The following is a 25,620-nucleotide window of genomic DNA, read 5'->3' on the forward strand; positions in this document are numbered from 1 at the left end:
CATCTTTTTACAAGTTCATGTGCTAATCCTATATCTTCCTTGGAAAGTGACTATTCAAATTTTTTGCTTCCTTTATTGAATTGTTTGTGTTCTTACTGTTGAGTTTTAAGAATTCTTTATATATTCTAGATACAAGTCCTTTATCAGGTATATTATTTGCACTTTTAAAAGAGAAATGCAACTATTTTATTTTATTTTTAAGATTTTATTTATTTATTCATGAAAGACAGAGACAGAGACAGAGGCAGAGGGAGAAGCAGGCTCCCAAGGAGCAGGGAGCCCGATGAGGGGCTAGATCCCAGGACCCTGGGATCATAACCTGAGCCAAAGGCAGACGCTTAACCGACTAAGGCACCCAGGCACCTGAAATGCAACTATTTTAGATAATTATGCTTTGTCAATATTATAATACATGGTCTATCTGTATTTTAAATAATCCTTATAAAAAGGGAACCGTTATCTCCATAATCTTCCACTACCAATTTTTCCCATGCCTAATCAAGGTGGGCAGCCCGCTGGCATATAAAAACAGAGAGAATAAGAATAGAAATAGAAAACATACTGATTTTCTCAACATTCTTCTTAATCCCTCCTGATTTTAAGAGCCTCTTAGGAAACTATTAGTAGGAGGTAACAGAGTGGATCATGTAAACGATAATTAGTTCTCTTCCTTGTTTCTTTTAAGCAAAATTTTAAAAAGCATTTAGCAAGTCATAACATTATTACTAATAAAACCTTCTGTACTTTTTATTAGATTTCTCTCTCATACTAAGACCTTATGTTTACATGAATGTTTTCCTCATCGGGCTAAAGCAAAACATTCAATATAGTACCTAGTGAATATTGCTATTATTTTTGTTGATTCTCTCCTTTTTTTTTCTTGTTGTTGTCTTGTTGTTGTTGTTGTTTTTATGGAGCCCTGAGATCAAGACTTGAGCTGAGATCAGGAGTTAGACGCTTAACCGAATGAGCTACCCAGGTGCCCCTCTCTCCCCTTTTCTTTTAAGTGGAATTCATAGAAAGAACAGCAGAGATTCTACTAAGTGAAAAAATGAAAGCCTTTTTTAGAGTATCCATGTAAATCAGTACTCCTTGCCAGAATAAAGCATACACATAATTATTTTTTAAACTTTACTATTTAATGGATTGAAGACCTAAATGTGAGACCTGAAACCATAAAACGCCTAAAAGAAAACACAGGCAGTAATCTGTGGGACATCAGCCTTAGCAACACATTTATGGATTTTTCTCAAGCAAGGGGAACAAAAGCAAAAATAAAATATTAGAACTACATCAAAATAAAAAGCTTTTACACAGGTAAGAAAACCACCAATAAAACAAAAAGGCAATCTATTGAATGACAGAAGATATTTGCACATAATATATCCAATAAGGAGTTAATATCCAAAATATATAAAGAACTTACACAACCAACACCAAAAAACAAACAATCCGATTAAAAAATAGGCAAAGAGGCACCTGAGTGGCTCAGTCGGTTAAGCGTCTGCCTTCGCTCAGGTCATGATCCCAGGGTCCTGGGGTTGAGGCCCACATCAGGCTCCATGCTCAGCGGGGAGTCTGCTTCTCCCTCTACCGCTTCCCCCCCCCGCCTGTGCTCCCGCTCTCCCGTGCTCTCTCTCTCGAGTAAATAAATAAAATCTTTAAAAAAAAAAATAGGCAAAGGACCTGCATAGACATTTTTCCAAAGAAGACATACAGATAACCAACAGATATATGAAAAGATGCTCAATATCACTAATCACCCAGGAAATGCAAATCAAAACCACGATAAGATACCACCTCACACCTGTCAGAATGGCTATTATCAAAAAGACAAGAAATAACAAGTGTTGACAAGGATGTGGAGAAAAGGGAACCCTTTTGCATTACTGGTGGGAATGTAAACTGTAGCAACCACTGTAGAAAACAATATGGAGGATCCTCAAAAAATTAAAAATAGAACTACCATGGGGCGCCTGCATGGCTCAGTCAGTTAAGCGTCTGCTTTCCGCTCAGGTCATAATCTCGGGGTCCTGGGATTGGGCTCCATGTCAGGCTCCTTACTCAGTGGGGAGTCTGTTTCTCCCTGTCCCTCCACCCCTACCCCTCATTCATGCTCTCTCTCTCTCTCTCTGTCTCAAATAAATAGATAAAATCTTAAAAAAAAATAGAACTACCATATGATCTAGCAATTCCACTGCTGGGTATTTACCCAAAGAAAACAAAAACACTAATTCAAAAAGATACATGCATCCCTATGTTTTAAAGCAGCATTAACAAGATATGGAAGCAACCCGAGTGTCCATCAGCAGATGAATAAAGAAGATGTGCTATATAAATACACAGGATGGAATATTACTCTGCCCTTAAAGAATGAGATCCTGCCATTCACAATATGGAGGGACCTAGAGGGTATTATGCTAAGTGAAATAAATCAAAGAGAGAAAGACAAAGACCATCTGATTTCATTTATATGTGTAGTCTACAAAACAAAACAAACAAACTCTTAAATATAAGAGAACAAACTGGTGGTTGCCAGAGGGAAGGGGATTAGGGGGATGAGTGAAATACGTGAAGGGGATTAAGAGATCCAAACTTTCAGTTATAAAATAAGTAAGTCCTGGAGATAAAAAGTACAGCATAGAAAATACAGTCAGTAACATTGCAGTAACTTTGTATGGTGACTACACTCATCCTGGTGAGCACTGAGTAACACATAGAATTGTCAAATCACTGTTATACACCTGAAACAAATAGAACATTGTATGTTAACTATACTTCAATTAAAAAAAAAAATGAAAACTTTACAATTTAAGACTTCAATCTATCCAGCAATGCAAAAACCACCAAGGAATCTTTTCCAAACAAGAACCAATCTGGGGAAGTTCTGTGGCTATATAATTACCCTCCTAAAAAGTAACAAATACAGGGGGGGAAAAAGCATACAGAATCAAATCTACTCATTTTAAACTATGCAAAGAAAACACATTTTAAGCGCCTTTAAAATATTTTTATATACAAAGAACAATCTCATACATTTAAAAAACTTTATGAGACACATAACTATATTCTCCAAATCAGAATAGTTCTCATAAGATACCTAATGCTAAGCCTATTTTGATACTGTTTTTTAAAAGGCCCAATTTTAAAAGAATAAGCTTCCTCTAGAAAGAAAAAAAGAGAAGAAGAATTTTGGCCTATTAAAGACAGTATCTATTGATAAAACATAGTATTGTTCCCAAACATTCAATAAAGCATCACTCTAATGCACATTCACTATATGAAATAATCACTTAGTAAAAAAAATTGTGTTATCTCTTAAAATTTTCAGTTCAATTGTTTTTCGTTATAATGAAAAATTTAATGATTGGCTTCAAATCTTTTTTTAATAATGTAAAATATGTGAGCTTCATTCTATGTTAAAGAAAATAAAAATTATATGACCCAAAATCTATTTATTAAAGTTACAATAAAATACTCTTCAATGCATACAAAATTGCAAAGTAACTGATGTTTTTTTCAATAAAGATTCCAGATATAATATTTACTGACAAGATAAAACAAAGATATGTTTAATGACTTTTGTCCTGTGTTAAGGTCACCTTATGGAACGATACATCATGAAATCGATAGTTGTACATCTAGGAAATTTACCAATGGAGCTCTCTTCTACTGGCGTGTATATTTTAATTTGTCTCATGTGGGTGTCTCTTCCATTTTGATGATTGGCTAGAACAGCAATCTGTATCATGAATGTGCGAGTTGGCTTCTTATGATTATCAGTTAAGGGTACGTGAATCCAGCCACTTGGTTCTACCAATTCAAGTTGCTGCCAAGAAAACAAAAGTCAGATTATGTTTTCACCCAATGAATATAATTTATTATAATGAACACACTCTAAAGTTGACTTAAAATTAACTTTCTGCTCACTGAGAGAATGACAATATGATAACAACCATTACCAGTTACTTGGCACTTTTACATCGTGGTCCATTTTTACACTTGCCAATAAGCACTCTACATGTACCATATTAGTAGACAAAATAAAAATAGGTGTATGCAGTCTTAGTGTTTACAGAAACTTGTATAACTTACAAGTTTAGAATCAGACATGTATACATGTATACAGCCAATGGAAGACCATTGTGATATAAGTAGAAAAAGAACCTAACATTATGCTTCCAGTATACTTTATTTCAAGGACCATACCTAATATACTTAAACACATTTAAAAATAAATCAGAGTCTATATAAACTACAAGAATATTAACAAAAAGAAAATCAATCATTAAACAAAATCAAACAAAGCTTTTTTTTTCTTGAACAACAGTAAGTGATTTATCTAGTCTGGATGATATTCTAAACCTAAAATCTAGATTTTTAATAAGAAATGCCAGATAAATTTTTTTTAATTCTTAATTTTATTTTAATCAAGAGTCCAAACTATCCTTCCTTAACAAGGGAAAGAAAATCATAAGTCAACCTCTTTGATCTCAGCCAGCAACTTCTTCCTAGACACATCGCCAAAGGCAAGGGAAGCAAGGGCAAAAATGAACTATTGGGACCTCAAGATAAAAAGTTTTTGCACAGCAAAGGAAACAGTCAACAAAACCAAAAGACAACTGAAAGAATGGGAGAAGATATTTGCAAATGACATATCAGATAAAGAGCTAGTATCCAAAATCTATAAAGAACTTATCAAACTCAACACCCAAAAAACAAATAATCCAATCAAGAAATGGGCAGAAGACATGAACAGACATTTCTGCAAAGACATCCAATGGTCAACAGACACATGAAAAAGTGTTCAACATCACTTGGCATCAAGGAAAGCCAAATCAAAACCTCAATGAGATACCACCTCACACCAGTCAGAATGGCTAAAATTAACAAGTCAGGAAATGGCAGATGTTGGCAGGGATGCGGAGAAAGGGGAACCCTCCTACACTGTTGGTGGGAATGCAAGCTGGTGCAGCCCCTCTGGAAAACAGTGTGGAGGTTCCTCAAAAAGTTGAAAATAGAACTACCCTATGACCCAGCAATTGCACTACTGGGTATTTACCCCAAAGATACAAACGTAGTGATCTGAAGGGGTACATGCACCCCAGTGTTTATAGCAGCAATGTCCACAACAACCAAACTATGGAAAGAGCCTAGATGTCCATCAACAGATGAATGGATAAAGAAGTATACACACACACACACACACATATACACAATGGAATATTATGCAACCATCAAAAAACCCGAAATCTTGCCATTTGCAACGACGTGGATGGAACTAGAGGGTATTATGCTAAGTGAAATAAGTCAATCAGAGAAAGACAAGTATAATATGATCTCACTGATATGAGGAATTTGAGAAATAAGACAGAGGATCATAGGGGAAGGGAGGAAAAAATGAAACAAGATGAAACCAGAGAGGGAGACAAGCCATAAGAGACTCTTAATCTCAGGAAACAAACTGAGGGTTTGTAGAGTGGTGAGGGGTGCGAGGGATGGGGTGGCTGGGTGATGGACATTGGGGCGGGTATGTGCTACAGTGAGCGCTGTGAATTGTGTAAGACTGATGAATCAGAGACCTGTACCTCTGAAACAAATAATACATTATATGTTTAAAAAAAAAGATGGTAGGAAGGGAAAAATGAAGGGGGGGAAATCGGAGCAGGAGACGAACCATGAGAAACTATGGACTCTGAGAAACAAACTGAGGGTTCTAGAGAGGAGGGGAGGTGGAGAGATGGGTTAGCCCAGTGATGGGTATTAAGGAGGGCATGTGTTGCATGGACCACTGGGTGTTATACACAAACAATGAATCATGGAACACTACATCAAAAACTAATTATGTAATGTATGGTGATTAACATAACATAATAAAATGAAATTGAAAAAAAATTATAAGTCAAAACGTAAACCTAGGTTCCTAAAAGTTTTTCTAAAGTTATGAAGTAGTTTTTAAAAGATAATTACTGTTTTCTAAATTATCTTAATTATCGAACACATATAAACTATATACATCACCAAAAATATAAGTTTATCTTAGCAGCACAGCCAAATAGCAGTGTCAAAGAATCTAAATCTGGATTCCATGAGTTAGTTATTCTAGCAAAACAATTAAGTGAATCTTCTTCCACTGTATCTTCTTTTCCTTCCCTCTCTCCCTTTCTTCCTTTTTCTTCTTTTTCTTTCTTTCATTCTTTTTCATTTTTCTCTTCTCCCTTTTCCCTCCTTCCCTCCTTCCCTCCTTCTTCTTTCTTCATTCTTTCATTCATTCTTTTTATAGGAGAAGGGTGGGTAGACAAAAGTAGAGATGTGGACAAGATAAAAAGAGAAGGAATCCTAAAAAAGGGTAATTATTTTTAAGACTGAATGACTTCTTTTAACTACAGAATGTAAGAATGAAGAAATCTTTACTCCTTGTGGTATTTTTAGTCAGTGGTTTTTTTGTTTGTTTTTTAAATAAACTTCTATTAGCACTAACTTAAAATGAAAGAATTAGAGACCAGATATATCTGGTTTCCATCACTAACCTTTTATTCAACCAGGTAGCAAATAGTTATTGAGTACTTAAAATGTTCAAGGTATTTCTCTAAGTATATTTAAGCATACAAAACATGAATAAGGCCTTCTTACTAACCTTAAAACAAGCTCAGAGGCAAACAACCTTCATTTGTTTCATTCAGTTTCCTCAAGTATAAAATAAAGGGATTGGACAAGTTATCATCCAGTGTCCCTTCCAGCTCTGACATTTAATGATTCTAAATAAAAGAAAGATAGGGTAAGCAGAATAATGGAATCCCAAAGATGTCCATGTCCTTTCCCAAAACCTGCGGTTATTTTAACTTACATGGCAAACAGGGCTTTGCAGGTGTGATTAAGTTAAAGATCCTGAGATGAGAAGATTATCCTGGATTTCCTAGGTGGACATAATGTAATCACAAGGCCCTCTTATAAGAGGAAGGCAGGAGAGACAGAGGAGATGTGATGGTAGAAGCAAAGGTTGGAGTGATGTGACCATAAGCCAAGGAAAGTAGGCAACCTCTAGAAGTTGGACAAGGCAAGGAAGGAATGGTTTCCCCCTAGAAATCCCCAGGAAAGAAGGCAGCTTGCTGACACCTTGATTTTAATTCATAAGACCCATTTTTGGACTTATGTCCTCTAGAACTGTAAGAGAACAAATTTGTGTTGTTTTAAGCTACTGCCTGTGTGGTAATTTGTTATAGCAGGTAAAGGAAACTATGACAATAGATATTTGTAGTTCAGAGAACTACAAGAGTTCAGAGAAGAAGAAAGATTTTCTGGGTGAAAGAAGAATCTATTCTCAAGTTAAATGTACTATAATGAACCTCAACAATGAACAACAACAACAAAAAAACTAAGATTCTAAATTCAACTTCTTACTAATAGAATGCTTTTGACAAATGTAACCATTATTTCTGATAGACTCAATGTTATTTTCTTAGGGTATCTTAAATGCTTTAGTGTACTGAAAGTTATATCAAGATTTTGTAGCAGGAGGGAGCTGTTTGGCTAATGTTGGTGTTCCCGAAGGAAGAGCCCTGTGGGGCTGGCATACAGAACTCTTGAGGAGTGGGAGCCAAGTCACTTGTGGTGCTGACATTTCTGACATAGGGTTCGCTAGGCTGGTACTGTGAGTGTTAGAAAAACTGCAAACTGGACTTGGGTATAGCTATGGGAAGGAACTGCTGCTGTGAAGAAACCCTGCTAGGATGATGGAAAGCAAACAGGACACAAACACAAGGAAGTAAGTCTCTTTTTTCTCTTCCTGCCATGCAATCTCCCTCTAGCCCACCTTTTTACCAGAGCTCAACAGATATGCAAGGGCTCCAAACATATCAAATCTTTACTGAGCAACTGTTATGTGCCAAACAATGTTCTAGGGACTGAAAACAAATAAACAAAAAATACAGTAGCAAATAAGACAGATCACACCTGAAAAGAATTACAGAGGTACAAAGAGATAGGATTTAAACATGATAGTAAGACTTCGAGAAAGAAGTTATAATAAAAATACTAGTAGTGAGGAAGAAACAACAACAAAAATAGTCAAAAAGAATAAATCAACATGCTTATAAAATAAAAAGTAAATGCCAATAATAATTCCTCAAAAAGAATGCTAATGATAATAGCAGCAAGCTCTTACCTAGCACTACTATGTGCCAGGTAATGCTCTAAGTGCATTAAGTATATTAATTATTTAATCCTAGCAATGAGGCAGGTAATATTATTATCCTGATGTCACAAATGAGACAACCGAGACAGAAAGGTTAAGTACTTTCAGTGAAGTCACACAGCTGGTACGTGGCAGAGCTGAGATTCAAACAGGCCGTGTGATTCCAGGGACTATGCTTTTAAAAAAACATAATGTGTTTTACATTATATAAAGATAATTTAGAAGTAATAATTTTATCTGAACTCCTATCTTATACAAATAAAACATGAATTAATGAAATATGGGTAGGAGAGAATTCCCCACTAATCTCATCATAATACAATTTCCTTTATATCCTACACATAAACAAACATAGACACAAGATATAAAGGGAATTATAAAAGGAACAACAATAGAATTAAAAATAGAATTTCAATTTTGAAATCTTTAGAGAAAAAAGGTAAATAGTATTATATATACTAAAAAAAAGTTTTTAAAAAGGACATGGCAGGATGTTATACAGAAAGTCTAAAGTAAGTTCATAAAAGATATATGTCTGCATCAAACACCACCTTTAAAAAACTCAGGTTCTTGGGGCACCTGGCAGGCTCAGTCGGTGGAGCATGTGACTCTTGATCTCAGGAATGTGAGTTCGAGCTGCATGTTTGGTATGGAGACTACTTAACAATAACATTAAGAAAAAAGAAAACAGAAACAACAATAACAACAACCAAAAAAGGTTCTCTTGAGGATATTATGCCAGTGAAATGTGCCAGTCACAAAAGAACAAATACTACATGATTCCACTCGCATAAGGTACCCAGCTAGTGTAGTCAAATTCAGAGACAGAAAGTAGAATGATAGTTGCCAGGGGCTGCAGGGAGAGGGAAATGGGGAGTTAGTGTTTAATGGATACGGAGTTTCAGTTTGGGAAGATAAAAAAAAAAGTTGTGGAGGTGGATGGTGGTGATGGTTGCACAACAATGCACTTAATGCTACAGAACTGTACTTATGAATGATTAAAACGGTAAATTTTACGTTATGTATATTTTAACCACACAAAAACTCCACTTCTCTGTTTAACTAAAAAAAACCCCAAATCATGCGGTGATATTAAAAGCCTAAAACACTGTTGACAGAAGTGTAAAATGGTGTCACCACTTTGGAAAATCATCTCACAGTTCCTCAAGTGATTAAACATAGTTACCATATAACCCAGCAATTCTACCCTCAGAGGTATATCCCAAAGAAATAAAAAACATGTTCACCCAAAAACATGTACACAAATGTTTATAACAGCATGATTCATAATAGTCAAAAGATGCAAACAACCTAAATGTCCTGCAGTTGATGAATGGATAAACAAAACAGGGTATACCCATACAATGGAATAATATTTGGCAATAAAAAGAAATGAAGCACTGATATATGCATAACACAGATGAACCTTGAAAATAAGTGAAACAAGCTAGTCACAAAGGACTGCATTCTATATGATTCCATTTATATCTCAATAATTAAATAGATACAAGTTAAATATATACTGCATCGGGCTCCCTGCTCTGCGGGGAGCCTGCTTCTCCCTCTGTCTCTAATGAATAAATAAAATCTGGGTGGCTCAGTTGGTTAAGCGACTGCCTTCGGCTCAGGTCATGATCCTGGAGTCCCGGGATCGAGTCCCGCATCAGGCTCCCTGCTCAGCAGGGAGTCTGCTTCTCCCTCGGACCCTCCCCCCTCTCATGCTCTATCTCATTCTCTCTCTCAAATAAATAAAATCTTTAAAAAAAATAAATAAATATATGTGTATATATATATATAACATCTCACAGTGTTGGTGGGAATGGAAGCTGGTACAGCCACTCTGGAAAACAGTATGGAGTTTCCACAAGAAGTTAAAAATAGAGCTATGCTACAACCCAGCAATTGCACTACTGGGTATTTACCCCAAAGACACAGATGTACTGAAAAGAAGGGGCACCTGCACCCCAGTGTTCATAGCAGCAATGTCCACAATAGCCAAACTGTGGAAGGAACCGAGATGCCCTTCAACAGATGAATGGATAAAGAAGATGAGGCTCATATATACAATGAAGTATTTCTCAGCCATCAGAAAGGATGAATACCTACCATTTACATTGACGTGGATGGAATTGGAGGGTATTATGTTAAGTGAAATAAGTCAATCAGAGAAAGACAATTATCATGTGGTTTCACTCATATGTGGAACATAAGGAATAGTGTGGAGGACCACAGGGGAAGGGAGGGAAAACTGAATGGGAAGAAATCAGAGAGGGAGACAAACCATGAGAAATTTTTAACTCTGGGAAACAAACTGAGGGTTGCGGAAGGGGAGGTGGGTGGAGCGATGGGGTAACTGGGTGATGGGCATTAAGAAGGGCATGTGAGGTGATGAGCACTGGGTGTTAGACACACTGATGAATCACTGAACACTACATCTGAAACTAATGATGTACTATATGTTGGCTAGTTGAATTTAAATTAAAAAAAATCTATCATGTTGGTAAAGATTAAAATAATTAAGAACACCAATTACTGGTGAGGGTAAGGGAAATGTACTTTCATGGACTTATATGGAAATTAAATAGGTATAACCTTTCAGAAGAGAAATCTGGCAACACCTATCAAAATTTTAAATATAACTATCCTTTAACAGAGTAACTTCACTTCTGGAACTACAGGGAAATACTTAATGGCACAAGGATATGTAATAATATTCGTAATTGCAAATAGGTTAAATGGCTACCAATAGAAGGGTGTTTGTGGTAGCCAGCCCCCAAGATGAGCCCAGTGATTTATGCTCTTAAGTAGTTTCTTCCTACAGTGGGTTAGGGTTGGCTTTTGCAACCAAGAGTATGTCAAAAGTGACAATGAGACTTTGCAGATAGGTCATAAAAGGCATTGCAGCTTCTGCCTTGGTCTGTTGTGCCATTCCTTCTGGGAGAAACCAGCTACCATGACATGAAGACACTCAAGAAGCCCCAGGAGAGATCCCTATGGAGACAAACCTAGACCCAACCTGCCAGCCACATGAGTGAACCACCTTAGAAGTGGAACGATTCTCCAGTCTCAGTCAGCCTAGCTGACATAGGACTGTAACTGCATGAGAGACTATAAGAGAGAAATGGCTCTTTCCAAATTCCTGAATGGAAATCATGAGAGATAATAAATGATTACTGTTGTTTAATACCAGTAAGTTTTAGATTATTTGTTATACAGCAATAGTAAAACACAGAGTAGTTAAATAGATAATGGTCCATATCCTGGAATATCTTACAGCAAGTAAAAATGCTGTATCTCTCACTATATACTTGCAGTTATTTGCAGCTATCTCTGGTTAATTTTAAAAAGCAAAATACTGAATAACTTTTATATGATCTTATATACATTTTTATAGATTATTTTTGTGTGGACAGAGAAAAGTCTAAGGATATTCATCAAAATACAAATTGTTAATATCTATAATGAGAATATGGATTCATTTTCCTTTTATTCTAACTTTACTACCTATGCTTTTCTTAATAAACAAGTATCTTATTTAAAAAGCTATTTTTAATTTGATGGTGGCTGGGGGAGGTAAAAGTTTCAGAACGTTTCAGTATCTGAGTTTAGTATCTCATTGAGAGTACTCCTTTCCTCCACTAATAGATTCATCCTTTTTGGTGATTTCTACATCCATAGAGACAATCCTTTTAGAACAATCTGTATTCTGCTCCCCTCCATTTCTTCACTTCCAACAATTTTGACTTCTGCCTTAGTTATACCTCCATAGTCATATTCTGTACTTGATCGTGAGCAATGGCTACAATACAGCTGAAATGTTGACTTAAAATATCCCCAGCTCCATGCTAAGTTACTGGCTTCTTCTAGTGATCCCCATGGCAATAGTATTACCCCCAGCAAAATAGCTACACTACTGATTCCATCTACTTTCTTTTTTTTTTTAAGATTTTATTTATTTATTCACAAGAGACAGATAGAGAGAGGCAGAGGGAGAAGCAGGCTTCCCGCAGAGCAAGGAGCCCGATGAGGGACTTGATCCCAGGACCCTATTTTCTTACTGTTCATTAATCCATTCACTCTTAGTTCCCACTTTATCTCAATAACATCCAATAGTTCATCATGATAATCAATCTTTTTACACACTTAATGTCCCTTTCTCACTGTTTTTCTTTTCTTTTTTTTTTTTTTAAGGAAAAGAACAATCCTGGTTAAATCCAACTCTCTGCTTATTCTATACCTATTGAAGAAAAACAATCAACCATGCTAACTGGTTCTCACTTTAAATTCAAGACGACAAGTGTCTATTCAAGTGTATATTTAGCACAATGCAAAATTCCTACTATATCCCTTTAGAAAATTTGCTTTCACTGTCTCTGGGACAGCTATTTCCAGGCTTCTCCTCAAATCCTAACATTTCCTCTAATCTTCTTTCTCTGAGCTAATATCTTATTTCATTAAGAAAACAGAGACAATCAGAAAAAAAATACCATCTTCCCATCAGCTGTTATACAGTAAAATAACTGCTCCTGACCTTTCTGAGGCCAGCTCTTCCATTTGCCAACAGATCCCTTTGCAAAGACTTTCCCAACCAAAGACTCTGCTCCCTAATAAACATTCTCTCTCCAAATCATTTTCTCTTCTCCACTGGATCACTGTCATCAGCATCTGAACATGCCACAATATTTGTCATTTTAAAAATTAAAAATAAGTCAGAATGGCTAAAATTAACAAGTCAGGAAATGGCAGATGTTGGAGAGGATGTGGAGAAAGGGGAACCCTCCTACACTGTTGGTGGGAATGCAAGCTGGTGCAGCCCCTCTGGAAAACAGTATGGAGGTTCCTCAAAAAGTTGAAAATAGAGCTACCCTATGACCCAGCAATTGCACTACTGGGTATTTACCCCAAAGATACAAATGTAGTGATCCGAAGGGGTACGTGCACTCGATGTTTATAGCAGCAATGTCCACAATAGCCAAACTACGGAAAGAGCCAAGATGTCCATCAACACATGAATGGATAAAGAAGATGTGGTATATATACACAATGGAATATTATGCAGCCATCAAAAGGAATGAAATCTTGCCATTTGCAACAACGTGGATGGAACTGGAGGGTATAATGCTGAGTGAAATAAGTCAATCAGAGAAACACATGTATCATATGACCTCACTGATGTGAGGAATTCTTAATCTCAGGAAACAAACTGAGGGTTGCTGGAGTGGTGGGGGGTGGGAGGGATGGGGTGGCTGGGTGATAGACAGTGGGTAGGGGATGTGCTATGGTGAGCGCTGTGAATTGTGCAAGACTGTTGAATCACAGACCTGTACCTCCGAAACAAACAGTACATTATATGTTAAAAAAAAAGAAGATAGTAGGGAGGGAAAAATGAAGGGGGGGAGTCAGAGGGGGAGACGAACCATGGGAGACGATGGACTCTGAAAAACAAACTGAGGGTTCTAGAGGGAGGGGGGTGGGGGATGGGTTAGCCTGGTGATGGGTATTAAAGAGGGCACGTTCTGCGTGGAGCACTGGGTATTATGCACAAACAATGAATCATGGAACACTACATCAAAAACTAATGATGTAATGTATGGCGATTAACATAACATAAAATAAAATAAAATAAAAATAAAAAATAAAACCCTTTCTTAATTCTATGTCCTCCTCCACTTACCCCCCAATTCTCTATTCCCTTTTACTGCAAAACTCCTTAAAAAGGTTTATTTTTTTACCTGCTAGTTATTTTCCCACTCCAACCTGAATTTTGTCCCCACCACTGAAACCAATCTTTGACCAATCTGGTCTAATTCACCAGGGACCCCCAACTTGCCAAATCAATTCCCTCTCAGAACAGTTCTTTGATACAGTTTATTACTGAATTCTGGGTTTTATCTAATGATTTTACCTTATGATCCCGACCACAATATCTACTTATACTTAAGGTTTTAAGGCTTTTAAAACTTTAAGTTATATTATAGTTTAAACACAATTTTGTGCACAAAATACATAACATGGTTTACTAAAGACAGTTAAGAGAATGTTCTAAATTACAGAGAAAATAAGTGGTAACTTGGTAAAGATAAATTTAAAAATTAATAAAGTCAAGAGTTATTAATGCTAAGTTAAATACTTGGAAGTTATGTGCTTAAAAATACATCTACCTGAGTGAACGTGGAAGGAGATCCTTCCTAAGTCAAGCCTGTGATAAAACCACAACCCTGGCACATCTTGACTACAGCCCTTGTAAGAGCCCAGGCAGAGGATGAAGCTAGGATATGCCTAGACTCCTGACTCAGAGAAACTGTGAGATAAAAGATATGTGTGTTTTAACCTACTAAATTTGCGGTAAAATGTTACACAGAAACAGAAAACTAATACATAGGGCATCAGATAAATAATGAATATTGAAAAATTTATATAAGACTAGTGAAAATTCCATGTTAAAAAATGTCTAGGGTTTTACAAGTGTTTATAACTAACCCAAACAGATGTAACAAACTGAGACAATTCCTAATGTTAATTTGAAATAAATATTTCTTCAAGTTTCATTTTGGGGCGCCTGGGTGGCTCAGTTAGTTAAGCGTCTGACTCTTGGTTTCAGCACAGGGTCCTGGGATTGAGCCTCATGTTGGGCTCTGTGCTCATGTAGGGTCTGCTTGTCCCTCTTCCTCCCATTCTGCTCTTCCCCCTACTTGAGCACGCTCTCTCAAATAAATATTTTTTTAAAGATTTTATTTATTTATTTGACAGAGAGAGAGTGAGAGAACACAAGCAGGGGGAAAGGGAGAAGCAGACTCTTGGCCGAGCAGGGAACCCAATGCAGGGCTCAATCCCAGGACCCTGGGATCATGACCTGAGCCAAAGGCAGATGCTTCACCGACTGAGCCACCCAGGTGCCCCACAAAAACACAAATATTTTTAAAAACCACATTTCATTTCATTATTTGACCGTGATCTTATTTAGTTAATTTAGTTTCTTCTTCAATATGTTTTAGAGGCAACCTACATAGTAGGTATTCCACCTAGTGGCAGGAAGAGCCATGTAATGGACCACAGCATCAGCACTACTGCCAGCCCAAAGCCTACCAAGTTACTTCTGAACAGGAGCCACCATCTTTCCTTAATATTCCTTCCTTGATATCAGCTGCTATGATGCAAAGCCTTCAATGGTAAAAACTGTATGTAAATACAATCCATTAGAGTTTCTCTATGAAGGTATCGCTCAGCCTGGCTCTGGGATCTTCTGCTTCCGATCACCAGCCTAAGTAATGACCTCTACTCTGGCTATGATTTATTTAAGAGCAGATGTATCCCTCCAAGGATACACTGCTTAACTCCACCATAAACAAAGCTTGCATTGAAAAAAAAAGTCATTCATCAATAAAAATCATGTGAAATATTAAATACAAAGCTGTTTATATATCCTTTGTGATTGCTAATCACATATCCCTGGAAAACTAATGAAATAAGGAATAACTACTTGATAGTTGTTTCAAGAAAGTTGTCCTCTATTCTCTATCTTTTCCTCCTTCATTAACCATAGCTGTGACTTGATAAAATTCTATAGAATCTCAACGAGAACTGTCAACACACAAAGCAGCAGATTCTGGAATTTTAACCATCCTTTCACTTACGAAGGAATAGACCCAGTTAACAGCAATGATGACCTACTTGTAGAGGAAAAAAAAGTCTAATATAATCCAAAAGAAACTTCAGAAGTTCCAAATGTGCTAAAAGTAAGAATACCACAAAAGCAGCTTAATAAGAAAGAATCTGACTCTCGAAAAGCTCAGTATGGAAAGCAAGCTCTTTTGCCCTAGTGAAGAAGGCAACTACGTAAGAAGGTGACTTTGAGGTCAAAACCAGTCACCTTGCTAAAGACTGTCAAGACATTCATTTTGGATAGTAAGTCAGAAGAAGTTTCTACACAGACAAATTTACTCCAGAATGAGTTCCTAGAGTTAAGATTAAATAGCTTAACTGGTCTTAAAGTGCCCTGTTTAAAAAAAAAAAAAAAAAGAGGCTTAACAAAAATAAAAGAACTAGTAGAGTGTTCCACTAAACTACATGAACAATTCTGAATAAATCTGAAAGTAATGTCATTTAAAAATAATAATTTCATCAAAAGCCCAAAATGGTAAAGAAATGCTAAGAAGAAACTGCAGAAAATTTTTGGACAACAACGAAACTTGAGAAGCCGAGTTAACCAGACTTAACTGTTTGAACTCATAAGAAGTTTGAAACTTCTTATCCTTTCTATATAATTTGATGCAAGATGCAACCTCTTTGTTGAAATGTTCTCATGGCCTCTGCGATTTCACCTTCTTCAGATATTCCTATTACCTTTCTCTCTCTCTCTCTCTCTCTTTTTTTTTTCTGGAGATTCCTTGTCTGTTCCTTAACTGTTATATTTCTCACAGTTCTGTCCTAAAGCTGGTCTCACAACAGACTTTAATCTACACAACTGTCCTCTATAATCATATCCAGACCCATGACTCCAGATACTTCAAGTGGCTATATGCTGAAGACTCAAAATTTTATATCTCCTTTTTAAGAGGCAATTTCTGAAGGGATCAGCAAAGGACCTATGGAAGGCAAGGCAAGACAGAAAGATTCCACCATAGAAGCCACATGAAAAAGGTCTGGACTTTAAAAGTGTCTCTTTCAAAACAGAAGAGAATGGTAGTTTGTAGTAGATAGGTAAAATACAATCATTATTTTAAGAGTTATCAGAGAGCTGCTGAAGCAAAGAGGACTAGAGGAGGCCAGGATCCTGGGGAGGAAAGAACCTCTCTGAGGTTCCTGGTCTTTCTGCACCCATGTCAACCATGGCAGGGGGGACGGGGCATTTATAGATTCTGGGATGAGGCAAGATGCTGAGAACTGTGGTTTTGCCCAGACAGAGAGCTGCTTCTTAAAGCCAGAGAAACATGCAGAGCCATTACTGAGTTTCAAGCACACATCTTATTTTTCCCCTTAAAACATATGCCACATTGTGAAACTGCCTGAAATGGGAGGCTGATGGAATAAGCAAGGGGTCACTGAGAGCAGAGTTTCTGGTAATCTCTCAGAGTTGATATTAGAGTCTAGGATGTGCCAAGGAGAAGGAACCCAGTGAATACATCAGGCCCCTAGATGAAAGCCTTGAGCAACCTTGAGTAGCTATGATGTAGGAGTATTAAAGAACAGAGGTAGACAGAACCTTACCCAAATTGGAACAAAGCCTCAACTCCACTTGGAGACTGAGAGGAGTAAAGCTACTCAATCTATCTGTCTAGCCCAGGAAAAAGCAAAACTCTTTCTAGAGAGAGAAAATATCAAGAGCAGCACCACTCAGCAGAAAAATCGTGTGGGCCACAAATGTGACCCACATACATAATTTAAAATTTTCTAATAACTACATTTTTAAAAAGCAAAAGGAAACCGGTCAAATTAATTTTATATTTAGTATATACAAAATAACACTTCAACTTGTGATCAATATAAACAATTGTTAAAGAGATACTTTATACTCTTTTTTGCTGTACCAAAAAGTCCAACATTAAGATTAGTCACATTGCAAATGCTTAAAATTAAAAGCCACATGCAGCTAATGGATACTGAATGAACAGCACAGATCCGGAGCTGCAAAAACAACTTTACTTCCCCCCCAATGTCTAGCAATCAATAAAAAATTACTACTCTTAACATGGCTAAGAAATAAGAGGCCAAGAGGAAGAAAATAAATGAAAAGATAAAGAATTTCATCTGAGAATTGGAATGTATTTTTAAATGGAAATTGCAGAGCTGAAAATAAAGTATCTGCAATTAAGAATTCATCAAACTGATTTAACAAGTTATATATATGAAAAGACAAAATGAACATATTCTTCAAAAAAATTACCAAAGCTAAAATAGAAAATATGAACAGAACTATGTCTATTAAGGAAATTGCCTCATAATTTAAAATCTATCATAAAACACCAGTTCCAGAATTTTGCCAGTCAATTCTTCCAAATATTCAAAGAAATTATATCAATTTTGCAAAAATGCTTAGAGAATAGAAAAAGGAGGAACACTTTTAACTGTTTTCATGAAGGCACCATAACTTTATTTCCAAAACTTGGTAAGGACATAAGAAAGAAAAATTACAGACCCATCTTTCTCATGACATCAAATAAAAAAATCTAGAACAAAATATTAGTAATAAATCATATCAAGAAATATAGAAAAAGGATAATGTATCACAGCCAAATGGGGTTTACTCCAGGTATACAAGGCTAGATTGTCATTTGAAAATTAATGTAATTGACTTCATTAATAGAAGGGAGAAAAATCATATAATCATCTTGTTAAATGCAAAAAAAGCATTTGAAAAATTCAATACCCATTTATAATTTTAAAATTCTTAGCAAATCAGAACAGAATGCAATTTCCTTAATATGAAAAATAGCATCTTTCAAATAACCTACAACATTCATATACAATGGTGAAATCTTGAAAACTTTTCCAATGAGATTATAAACAAAACAAGATCATCACCACTTCTATTTAACACTGTACTGGAGGTGTCAAGCAGAGAAATCCTGCAAGGAAAATGGAAGAAATGAAGGAGAGAGGTGAAGGAGGGAGGAGATAGGATGAAAAAGGATGGTAAGGGAAGAAAAAAATAACATTATTTGTAAATTATATGACTGCCTATCTAGAAATCCAAAAGGATCTATGAACGATTAGGATTAATAAGAAAATTTAACAAGATCACTGGCTACAAGGTCAATATAAACTTATAACTAAAAGAGCATGGAATTAGTGCAAAGACAGAGTCATAGACCAATGGAACAGCAAAGAGACTTCAGAAACAGACTGACACATTTACAGTCATTTGATTACTGTCAGGGATGACACTCTGGTGCAATAAAGATGGTCTCTTCAAATAATGCTGCTGGATAATTTGGGCTTCCATTTGAGGGAGGAAAAACCCATAATAATCTTGAGGCTTACATTTCTCACCATAAACAAAAATCAGCTCCAGATGGATTTTGATCTAAATGTCAAAGGTAAAATGTCAGAAGCTTCCAGAAGAAAATAAAACATGTAACTTTAAAGTAGATAAAATTTTCTTAAACAGGACACAAAACGCACTAATCAATAAATATTAAATCTAAAAAAAAATAAAAAAGGGGGGCGCCTGGGTGGCTCAGTCGTTAAAGCAGCTGCCTTTGGCTCAGGTCATGATCCCAGGGTCCTGGGATCAAGCCCCACATCGGGCTCCATGCTCAGCGGGAAACCTGCTTCTCCCTCTGCCACTCCCCCTGCTTATATTCCCTCTCTCGCTGTGTCTCTCTCTGTCAAATAAATAAATTAAAAAAAAAAAATCTAAAAAAAAATTTTAAATGAATAAATAAATAAATATTGATCAGCTCTCTTAAAATTAGGAACTTTTGTTCATTAAAAGACACAATTAAGAAAGTGTAAAAAACAAGCCACAGACTGGGAAATATTATGCCTATACCCAGCAAGGGACACCTATCTTGAATATATATATATATATATATTTAAAAGAACCACTACAAATCGAAGAGGTATATACCCAACAGAAATGCATACAGATATTCAACAGTGTACACTCAAATGCTCACAGGACACTAATTATAATAGCCAGACTATCCAAATACAGACCGACAGTCAACTGGATAAACTGGAATGAAGTCACAAAATGCAGTATTCTTCAGCCAATGAGAATAAACAATCTATAATTACCCAACTATACAGATGACTCTCACAAAAATGTTGGATAAAAGAAAACAGACACAAAAAAAGTATAGGCACAGGGTGACCGGGGCTGGCTTGGTCTGAAGTGTGTGCCACTCTTGATCTCACGGTCATGAGTTCAAGCCCCACGTTGGGTGTAGAGCTTACATTAAAAAAAAAAAAAAAAAGTATAGACACAATATGATTCCATCTTTATAAAGTAAAACATCACAAAATAAAAACAAAAAAAGATTTTAAAAACCCAGATGAAAGTAATCTATACTGTTAGAAGTCAGAATAATGATTAGCCTTGAGGGAGCACAAGGAAACATAAGGAAGATTTTTATTTGGTTTCTGGTTATGTAGGTGTGCTCAGTTTGTGTAAATTCAGTGAGCTTTTCACTTATGATATATGGGCTTTACTGTTTCAATATAAAAAGTTAAAAAAAAAAAGACCCAGACCTTTCTGCTCTGTCATGTTCTGTGTGTCCATGATGTCTGCAGCAGCTGCAGGCATCATGTTCTCACACAACAATGTCCAAAAAGGCTTTCTCCTCTTTTAATTATGAAGGAAAATATTTTCCAGAAGCTATCAGATTTCCCATTGGCCATGTCTGGATCACATGTCTAAGCACTAACTGAAAGGAAAGTGGAAATGGAGAATCAGGCATTTTCTATTTTTATGGTGGAAAGTGGTCTCCGTTGGCAGGGAAGAAAGATGGAGGAATGCTGCATAGGTAATCAACACTATCTGCTACCCAGGATTATTACTAATGGCCTCTTAACTAGTCTTGCCAGAGTCACTTGTCTTCCTCCAGTCTAAGCTTGGATTATCAGCAGAGTCATGTGATAAAAATGTAAAGCTGAAAAACCTTTCATTAGCTTCTTACTTCAGTAAGAATAAATCCACAATCCTTAACACAGTTGATAAGGCCCTGTGTGATCTGGTCTCTGCTTACCTCTTCAGCCTTAGCCTGAATGGTCTCTCATCTATATTTTAGCCATAAAATCTGCAGTAATGCAAAAACAAATTTACAGTGTATAGGAAACTGGCTCTGAAAATATTCCAAAGATAGAGAGCTGACAGATATTAATTGTATGTCATTTAAAATGGGTCAACTATCATGGATATATATCATCATGGATATCTATGGTTATACATATGGGAGCAAAAATTTTAAAAAAATTTTAACGATCTGCTTGGAAGATGAGAAAACAAGAGACAGAAAATCAGTGGCACAATGCAGGAGATATCATAGGTAATAAACGTGAACTCAGAAAGAACAGAGAAAACAGAGAGGAAAAATATGAAAGAACCTAAGAGCGCCTCCCAGAACTAAAGGACAGGTGCCTCCTCACTGATGGGATCCACTGAGTACCCAGCACAATGAAGGAAACACACACACACACACACACACACACACACACACACACACACACACACACAAGCATGGCATAGCAGCATGAAATTTCTGAACATCAAGGGTAAGGAGATTATAAAAGTTTCTATAGAGAAGAACTGATTACATGCAAAGCATCAGGAATCAAAAGTGGTATTACATTTCTCAACTTCTACACTGAAAACTATGAGGCAATGGAGAATGTGGTTAAAATTCTGATGAAAAATTATTTTCAAACTAGAATTCCATACCCAGCCAAATCATCCCTCGAGGGTGAGATTAAAACAAGCTTTTCAGTCATGCAAGGTTTCAACAATTTTACCTCCCATGTGGAGGATACATTCCACCAAAAAAGGAAGTAAATCAAAAAGATGAAGACCTGGGATCCAAGAAACAAGGGATCTACCAAAAGAGAAGGGGAAGGAAATTCCCAGGATGATGTTAAAAGGACGCCTTAAGAAGATAGCTGTCAGACTGGGTCCTCTGAGAAAGAGACACCAAGGCATGCATAGAAGTTAGAAATTAGAAATGCCAGAAATGTATTAGGGGAAACATTTGTGAGAGAACATGGGGAGGGAGCCCGGAAGGCTAGAAGAGCAGTCAGTGATGCAGGTCTGACCCCAGGGGAAGGAGACAGGCAGGGAAGGATGGTTGGAAGGTTGGGTGGACACGTGTTAGACGGCAGGGCAGTTCTAGGGAAAGTTCAGCGAGGCCGTCGGGGATTCCTTGAGCCAAGGCTGCCTGTCAGAAGACTCCAGAGTCCTCAGGAATGAGCTGCTTTAGTACCCCTGCTGTCTTGGTCACTGGCTGGGGGCAGCCTGTGGGAGGCATGGCCTCAGCACAAAGCAAACATGGTGATGGATTTCAGAAAGCAGCAGCTGGGGCCATCAGTCAGTTACTCCCCACAGTCAGAGATCTGAGAGGAACATTCTCATGGCCACCTGTGGTGGCTTTGTAATGTGCCACCGTGGCTAGCCTAAACTACATTTCCCAAGATTCTCTTCCTCACACGTTTCTGGTACATGAGACACAAGGAATATTTTCATACACGATTTGAAGGGCTGAAGTGAAGCAGCAGCCATTTTGTTTTTTACACCCAAACTGAGGTAGGTGCTCTTGTAGATCACACATGGTGCCACTATTTGCTGACTCCCCTTGCAGTCATGGGCCAGCAGCCAGGCATGCAACTGCTCCACCTTCCTCCTACAATTCTCTGATTTCTGGCACCGAAGCGTTTACTCCATGACGAAAGGCAGCTTCTTTTCTGCAGAACGCTCACATCACAAGGTTGGAGGCAGTAAGAACTAACGAGGATTCCACTTCATCTAGTTTGCGCTCATGGGTTCCAGCTTATCTTTGCTCTCCACCACTTTACATTTGTGTTCACTTTTGACTTCCTGCTCTGTGAATTTCAAGCTCCAGCATCAGACATGAAAGCAACAGCCTTAAAATTTAACCACCTCCTACTTGGTAAGGCAAAATCCCTATATCAAACCCCCTATTACATACCACCACCCATCCTCCCCACACATTTATATACATATATACACATACACATACACGCGTGCACACGCACACGCGCACACACACACACACACACACCCTAGTGCTCTGCTTCTCTAACTGAACTTCCACTGACACACTGACAACACTGGCTGAGCTGGAGGCCCAGGAGGGAGGTCTTCAAGAAAAACATGTAGAACTGACAGAGTACATATGACCTTTCAAAAGGTATTTTATAGGTCTGTAAGAGAATTTTGGGATGTACTGATATCTGATAACATTTTAAACATTAAGAAAAAAATGAGGCAACTATTAATTCCAGAAAAATAAAATTAAACCTGAAAAGGAAATTTAAGAACAGGACACGACATGAATCACGTATGAACAACACTCATGTGGTCATAATGAAAATGTGCATAATTTCAGCAAATACCATGAAAAGTCGTACTAGGAAGATGAAAAGAAGGGGAGTCTATGAGAGAATAAATGGGATTAAAAAAAAAGAGAGAATAAATGGGATTATACGACTAAATCCCAATGTTTCATAGTTAAGATATTATTAGATCATGTCTTTAAATACAGATAGGTATCCACACATTTAGAGTTGTACATCTCTATTATAGAAATCTGTGTACATATATTATTTAGAAATATGAGAGCAAATACAAGAAAAAAGGCTCAAGTAACTAAGAGGATCGCTCCTACGGAGTGGGACAGGAGTGTGGGATAGGGAGATAGGTGCTGTTGCTACAAATGCTATTGCAGTCCTTGCAGACTTTAACCTAGGTATATGGTTCACTGTAGTAGAAATACACTTAGGCTTAAAAATTAAACTTAAAAAGGAAGCTTAAAAAATTCAAAGTTAGCATAACTGAAAATTAAAGACTAAGATTCATCAAGTTGGCAAAAACAAAAAAAGAGAGGGCAAAATCTGACAATACCAAGTCTAAGCCACTCAGAGTTCAAAAACAGGTACTAATTGCTTAGGGATACATACACAGGTGGTAAAACTTTACAGAAAACTAAGAAATTACCATAAAAAGGTGGGATAGTTGTTACCTCTGAAGAGTAGAGAAAGGACTGTGATAGGGAAGGGAAGAGGATACACTCCCAGCTTCTGGGATGTTCATAAAAGTCTATTTCTTACATTAAATAGGCTATATACACATATAAATTGTATAAGTGTTTTTTTTTTTTAAAGATTTTATTTATTTATTTGAGAGAAAGAGAATGAGAGATAGAGAGCAAGAGAGGGAAGAGGGTCAGAGGGAGAAGCAGACTCCCCGCTGAGCAGCAGGGAGCCCGATGCGGGACTCGATCCTGGGACTCCGGGATCATGACCTGAGCCGAAGGCAGTCGCTTAACCAACTGAGCCACCCAGGCGCCCTGTATAAGTGTTTTATAAACGCTGGGGATGAGGTAGCACTAAGCACACAACTGAAACTCCAGCACACATGTGTGGAACCTCTCATGCTGTATATAAAGTTTAGCTTTTTTCTTAGTCCTTGATATTCCAAGTGAATTATAATATGCTATTAAGTGAGCTTTAAAAATATTTGAATGTATATTTCATTTACACAGTAAATTAATTTATCTTTTATCCCAGAATAAAAATGCAACAGAATTTGTATGTACAGCAGATCTGAGAAAACCTTACGCAAATATATACAAATTTGGACTTTTCACATGCATGAGTAATTTTTAAGTAAATTAAAAAGTACACTGTCATTCTATCACCATAAATCTTAATAGTAAACAAACACTCGAAACAAGGAAAGGTTAGAGATAGCCTTCACACTCACGTCAGTAACGTATCTAAGGAAACTGGCAGTCTAATGGCCTACCACTGGGTCATAAAACACTGAAAAACAATGGGAGAATCAGAAATTTAAGATTCCAAAGAATCACTATAAAATACTTCTATATCAATCATTTAACCAAGTAAATAACTGCTTATGTACAAAATCCAGTTGAAGAAGAAAGATACATGGAGTTGCAATTACTCTTTAAAAAGAACATTCAATATAGCAATGACTCCTTTAAAAGGTCTTCCCACAATCAAGCTGCCTTCAAAAGGGACTGTTAAAAAGCTAACTAGGGCAAGACCTATAAGAAGCAGGTGACAAACTCAACAGCTCCATTTGATTAAGAGACATCTAAAATTGTTACTATCAGGATATCACAATTCTATGACAGCAATGGATAAAAAGCAGAACTCTAACTGCTCTATATAATCCTAACTGTACTTTAAGGAGATGTGGAGCTCTGAAACAACTGGAAAGAAGGTAATGGGAAGTATTTAGGAGTGGATGAAAGAGACACTCAGTAATTAGGGCTGAGTCCAAGTTTTCTGGCTTTATGATTTTTCTTTTTCTAGGCGATAATACTAGTTAACAACAACTAACATGTTGGGAGCCCTTACTCCTTGCCAGGCATTAAGAGTTTTACATGTACTGATTTATTTTAGCCTTGCAACAGCCCAATTTTCATCTTCATTTTATACACAAGAAATCTGAGGCACAGAGAAAGTTAACTTTTCAAGGTTTGCAGTGAAGTGGCAGAGCAGGAAGTCAAACCCCAGCAGATGATTCCAAAGCCCATGCTCTTGAATCTTTATCCACTCAAAGGCATAAATGTATATCCAATAGTTATGTGTAGTTAAACCCCATTTCAAAAGATTATATGGAAAAGCATAGTGGATGCTTTTACAGACTATAAAAACATTACTAGTTTTCAAGGCTTTGCTCCCTTTAACTACCATCATTGAGCTACTACCATGTGCCAGGCACTTAA

The 25,620-nt window shown here is 36.9% G+C and overlaps 1 protein-coding gene across 5 annotated transcripts in view; it reads right to left on the minus strand.

The window, feature by feature from the left end:
• The window catches only part of ANAPC10 (anaphase promoting complex subunit 10), a 225,128-nt gene that overhangs the window by 134,105 nt on the left and 65,403 nt on the right, over window positions 1-25,620 (minus strand). For 2 of the 5 annotated variants that reach the window (XM_025874251.2, XM_025874252.2), the window contains exon 5: window positions 183-3,829. The exons of 2 other annotated variants lie outside the window; for them this stretch is intronic. In XM_025874251.2, coding sequence (XP_025730036.1) covers window positions 3,599-3,829 — 231 coding nt within the window. In that variant the 3' untranslated portion in view covers window positions 183-3,598. Of the gene's footprint in view, window positions 1-182; window positions 3,830-6,637; window positions 6,759-25,620 lie in introns of those variants that run through there. One more of the 5 variants, XR_012378036.1, reaches the window with a different exon arrangement.

This window comes from Callorhinus ursinus, unplaced genomic scaffold, assembly GCF_003265705.2.
Source record: "Callorhinus ursinus isolate GAN/ISIS: 27379988/994484 unplaced genomic scaffold, GSC_fseal_2.0 scaffold4, whole genome shotgun sequence".
Lineage (NCBI taxonomy): Eukaryota > Metazoa > Chordata > Mammalia > Carnivora > Otariidae > Callorhinus > Callorhinus ursinus.